Here is a 5,636-nt window from a genome sequence, read left to right as displayed (position 1 = left end):
TGGTTCAGTACTTCTTTCCTCCAGTTTCCACACTGTTTTTGGAAAAGGCAGAGGGAGACAGAGAAGACTAGCAGCATCCCAGCAGGTAAGGGGAACAGAAGATGGTGGGATAGAGTGGAAAAGTCACTGCGATGAAGAGAGGGTGGGAGAGAAGACTGGCATGGGTGGTGGTGGTTGGGAAAAATGGTGCACTATGCAAGTTCCAGAGGTGGGGGTAGGGAACCTCAGCCTACCACCTCAGGTGCAGTGGAGCATGGGAAGAAAGATGCAATTCAATATGTGTCTGCAAGAGAAAAAGCACAACTGTCCAGCACTATAAGGACCACACCTGAAAAGGACACTGGTCTTAAAGGGCCAGCATATTCCTCCAGTGCTCTGTCTCTCTTCTTTTAGCACTAGAAGAGAACATAGGTGTGCAGTTGTTGTAAGGCTGAACTACTGATTCACCAGCTGAAGAGTGCAGACCAGTTAGGCCTTCTCTTGCTGTGTAAACAGCTGAAAAAAGTTAGAAAGTCTCTCCTCTTTGGTACAGCTTTCCTGACATGTAGTCTGAAACTCTGACACAAGTAAGCATGAGTTTAGGAAACAATGGATACTGGATAAAACAGCCCAAATCCCCCATCTCTCAAGGTCTCTGCCAATCAGCATACATTTCCAGGCATGTTCAACAGTAGGAAATGTCCCATTGTTGACAGTATACAGTAATCTGCCTTCATCTTTTTATTATGCTATTGTTGATTTGCTGCATCTGCATTACATTTTCATGTTTTATTTTTTCCTAGTTCTTCCATTTAAAAATGACTGCTTAATTAGTATTTTGAAAAGAATTGTAAATTATATTTGGCTGTCATACTACAGTGTAACAAAGTAGTGATCCAAAAGACAGCATGATACCTATTTTGGATCACCTATTCAGTTTATTTAACACTGAGGTCTGAGAGGGGAAATACTAGGAAAGTCACAGGGAACAGTAGATCAATACCATCAGCCAGCAAGCAACAGAATTGCTTCAGTCAGCTCTTTCAGTGCACCTGTCAGTGACATTAAAGGCATACAATACCTCTTCATCTGTGTCACATTTTATGTTCTGCTTATATAAGTGTGCTGATTACATAACCGTGCAGTTGATGTGTACAATCTCTCAAAGAACCAACACAACTGACACTATTTTGCTATCCAACACACATGCCATTGGATGTGTATTATTATCATCAGGCCTATAAAAATAGTTTAATATTTTTTTTAAATCATAGATCCAGTCAGTGTACACTAGTAGGATTACTAGCCTAAAACAGTATGTGTATGAATTGGACAGCCAAGTGTCTCCCCACAAGTGAAATATCATACCAGGCTTAAAGTAAAAGCACTCAGTCCAAACTTGTCATTGTTGTCTTGAAGGATTTGCCCAGCCACTGTCTTGTTTAAATGTCTCCAAGCTCTGGCACTGAAATATGGCTTGCTCCCCTGAGTCCCTTTTGCTTGTCAGAAAGCTCAGATATGATTCAATGCAGTAGCGTAATGAGAGGGAGTGCAAAGCACCGCCTTTTGCAGGGAGCCTCACCATGGTAATGTATAGTAATGTAATGTAGTGTACTATAGCCAATTAGATGGGTAAGGTGGCTTCCCAGTGATCCATTAAATCATGTCTGAACAAGCCCATTGAATCAGTAGCATAGCTAGAGAGGGTGCAAAGCACCAAGTTCTGCAGGGAGCCTCACCAAGGCGTGCAAGTGGGCCCTCTCCCAGAGCCCTTTCTGAGGGAGAGGGACCACTTGCATGCCATGGTGAGGCTCCCTAAAAAATCTGGTGCTTGGGAGGGGGGGCCCTTTGCATGCAGCAGTGAAGCTCCCTTCAAAACTTGGTGCTTTGCACCGCCTCTAGCTACGCCACTGATTCAATGGACTTGTTCAGATATGATTCATTGGATCACTGGGAAACCACCTTCCCAATCTAACCAGCTATAGTACACTACATCAGTGGTTCTCACACATTTAGCACCGGGATCCAATTTTTAGAATGAGAAACTGTCAGGACCCACCAGAAGTGATGTCATGACCGGAAGTGACATCATCAAGCAGGAAAATGTTTAACAATCCTAGGCTGCAATCCTATCCACACTTATTCAGTTGTAAGTCCCATTTACTGTCATTGTTCAAAGCATATACATAGTTGCCTGTTAAAAGTACAGATCTGTAACATTTCCCCAATTGCAGTCACATATCATGGTAGCATCAAGTCTAATATATTAAAAATAAAATATTGAAATGAATGGGGACCCACCTGAAATTGGCTCGTGACCCACCTAGTGGGTCCTCCTGACCCACAGTTTGAGAAACACTGCGCGACATTAATGAACAAAGGCGTTTCAGACAGTTAAAATAAATCACTGGAACCGCTTTTCCAAGAGACACCTCCACTCCAGCAGAGCATCCCTCTTTTACCCTCCTGCCCCACTCCTGCTGAGCATCCCTCTCTGTCCGACCCCCCCCCCCACAAGTATTTGCTAGCTTTCTAACAGGGGAGTTGGAGAGATCACCACCCCCCCAGACAATAAGCGCGAGGAGGAGAGGGCCTTACGAGCCCGGCACAGCAGCACCGGTGGAGGAGGGTGGGAAGGATGCCTTCCCTGGGCCAGGCTTTCTCCACTTCGCGTGCAGAGAGGAGCAGATGGGAAGGCGGGCGGCTGCGGGGCGGGGGCGGGGATGGGATGTCCCCGCCTGCCCGCCCCAATGAGCCGGTGCTCCCGGGGAGAGGGAAGGCACTGCAGTGTGGGGGGAGCATCCATCACTGAGGGGGCGGCTGCGACGCCTGATGGGGAAGGGGGAAGCCTCTCCGCCGGGGAGTGCAGAGATGGAGGCTGGCAGGGCAGGCAGGCGTGCTGGGTGACCGCGTCCTTGACCCCAGCGCCGGCTGGCCCGGCTGGGTTACGGCGATGCTGCTGCTGCTGCAGCTGCTGCTCTCTGCAGGAGCGGCTGCGGTGCGCTGGCTGGGGGCGAGCGAGGCTGCTGCTGCGCCCTTGCTGCAATGAGCGCTGCGGGAGGAGGCGGCGGCGGCTGCGAAGCGCAAATCCACCGCAACTCCCCCGGCAGCCCCAGCCGGGAAAGCAGCTTTGCCTTGCTGGGCTTACATCACAATCCCGGCTTGGGCTGCTGCCGCTGCTGCTCGCCCAGGGTGCCCTCGCCGCTCTGCAAGCCGGGCGCTGGAGGGAGGCAGCAGAGGCCGGCCAGGGAGGAGGAGGAGGAGGAGGAAGGGAGGAGGAAGAGCATGCCCGCCGCCGGCCAGAGCGAGCGGGGCACGGCGGCCCCCTGGCCGGGGCGCCCCCCACCCGGGCGCCCCCTGCTGCGCTGGGACGAGGTGCCGGACGACTTCGTGGAGTGCTTCATCCTGTCGGGGTACCGGCGGCTGCACTGCACGGCCCAGGAGTGCCTGGCGTCGGTGCTGCAGCCCACCAACGAGACCCTCAACTTCTGGACGCACTTCATCCCGCTGCTGCTCTTCGCCGGCAGGTTCTGCCGCCTGCTGCTGCTGCGCGGGGCAGGGGGCTTGCCCGCCCACCACCCGCTGCTGCTGCCCCTCTGGTGCTACGCGTCGGGGGTGCTGCTCACCCTGGGCATGAGCTGCACCGCCCATGTGTTCAGCTGCCTGTCGCTGCGCCTGCGCGCCGCCTTCTTCTACCTGGACTACGCCTCCATCAGCTACTACGGCTTTGCCAGCACGGTGGCTTACTACTACTACCTGCTGCCCAGCCTGCGCCTCCTGGAGCCCCAGGCGCTGGGCGCCCTCCTGCAGCGCACACTGGGCTGGCAGGTGGACTGTGGGGCACCCCTGGCGCTCTACAGCACCCTGGTGCTGCCCGTGGCCTTCGCCCTGGCCCTGGTGTGCACAGTGGCCTGCTGCAAGAGCCGCACCGACTGGTGCACCTACCCCTTCGCCGTGCGCACCTTTGTCTTCGCCATGCCGCTGAGCATGGCCTGCCCCATCATGCTGGAGAGCCTCCTCTTCGACCTGCGTGCCCGCAACCCTACCATCTTCACCTACTTCTACCGCCGCTACTTCTGGCTGCTGGTGGCCGCCTTCTTCAATGTGAGCAAGCTCCCTGAGCGCATCCAGCCAGGCCTCTTTGACATCATTGGTCATAGCCACCAGCTCTTCCACATCTTCACCTTCCTCAGCATCCACGACCAGCTCTTCTATGTGGAGGAGGGGCTCCAGCTCTTCCTGCACACAGCCCCGCCTGCCACCGCCATGCCCACCTTCCTGGGCACTGTGGGCTACATGCTGCTCCTGGTTCTGTGCCTGGCCCTGGTCCTCCGCAGGTTCCTCAGCATCCCGGAGCTGTGCAAGAATGACTGAGGTATCCCCACCTGAGATGTTGCCTCCAAACTGGCTTTAGAGGATGCTACAAAACTCTTCACGGCCCAGTCTTTGAGGCCTGGTACTGCACCTCACAGCACTTGAATCCGTCCAAGCGAGCACTGAACTCTCCTCTTCTCCACTGCTGTTCCTCTGGAAATAAATTTAGATCTTAAAGAAAGGCAACTGCACAGCAGTACTGTATGTGACTCATTTTGTGACATACAGCGGTACTGTATGTGATTGCTGCTTAGGACACCGTTAGAAGTATGTGTACACATGTGACATACAACAGTACTGTAAGTGATTGCTGCTTAGGGCACCCTTAGTAGCCATGTGGGACTCCTGCTTGAAAGCCCCTCTTGCTTTGATTCCTGGTACCCTGCATTCCTTGCAAGAAACAGCACAATCCTATGCATGTTTATTCAGAATTGGGGGCTATAATTCTATGCACACTTTCCTGGAGTAAACCTAATTGAACTCAGTGGGGCTTATTTCTGAGTAGACATGCATATGATTAGGCTGTAAGTCCAACTGTGTTCATTGGGACTTACTCCCAGGTAAATGTGTATAGGATTGCCATGTAAGCAGTGACATAGCTGGAGGGGGTTCAGAGCACTAAGTTTTGCAGGGAGCCTCACTGCAGTGTGCAAGCATTCCCTCCCCTTCAGAGCAATTCCGGGTGGGGGGAGCAAAATAGTGAATGCTTCCCTTTTGCTTCTCTGACCTGGAATGGCTCCAAGGGGGAAGGGCTCCCTGCAAAATTTAGTGCTTTGCACCCCCTCTAACTACACCACTAAATGTAAGTTCCCCTTGGTAATGATGACCAGATACAATGGAGGACAGAGTGCCTCTGCCTTTAATCAATGTATAGAAGAGGGAATTTGGGCAGGTGCAGCTATTTAAACCCTTCCATATTGAGCTGCACCTGCCCAAATTCCACCTTCCTTACAATGGGTAAAAGTTTAGGCACTCTGTCCTCCATTGTATCTGGTCACCTGTCCTTGGTTTACTTCCAGTGAATGCACTTTTGGATCCAGGTCTCAGGGGAACAATATGCATGGACCATGCAAACTCACTGCTGATTTCCCAATTGTCTAGGAGATGTCATTTCAGTTTAGCAATAGATACTAGACCTGCACTGATAAACAACTAAGATTTTAAACCTGATTCCACAGGGCAGTTCCTTGGCTTGCTAGGCATTCAAAGGGTTGGTTCTGTGTTATAAAGCACCTTGAAGTTGTGTGCCCTGGAACTGGACTTCTCAACACAAACAAATTGAG

The 5,636-nt window shown here is 52.1% G+C and overlaps 1 protein-coding gene across 1 annotated transcript; it reads left to right on the top strand.

Moving 5' to 3' along the window:
* The first annotated feature begins 2,872 nt into the window (after nucleotides 1-2,872).
* PAQR9 (progestin and adipoQ receptor family member 9) lies at nucleotides 2,873-5,163 on the top strand. Its single transcript, XM_066621719.1, has one exon. It carries the CDS (start codon nucleotides 3,025-3,027, stop codon nucleotides 4,351-4,353), a length of 1,329 nt encoding a protein of 442 aa, XP_066477816.1. The 5' UTR covers nucleotides 2,873-3,024; the 3' UTR covers nucleotides 4,354-5,163.
* Nucleotides 5,164-5,636: the final 473 nt, after the last annotated feature.

The sequence above is a fragment of the Tiliqua scincoides genome, chromosome 3, assembly GCF_035046505.1.
Source record: "Tiliqua scincoides isolate rTilSci1 chromosome 3, rTilSci1.hap2, whole genome shotgun sequence".
Lineage (NCBI taxonomy): Eukaryota > Metazoa > Chordata > Lepidosauria > Squamata > Scincidae > Tiliqua > Tiliqua scincoides.
This window is presented reverse-complemented; position numbering and strand designations above follow the sequence as displayed.

Bases quoted from the DNA above. Each gene is read 5' to 3' on its own strand.
- PAQR9 (XM_066621719.1), top strand. From the start codon at position 3,025: ATGAGCGCTGCGGGAGGAGGCGGCGGCGGCTGCGAAGCGCAAATCCAC.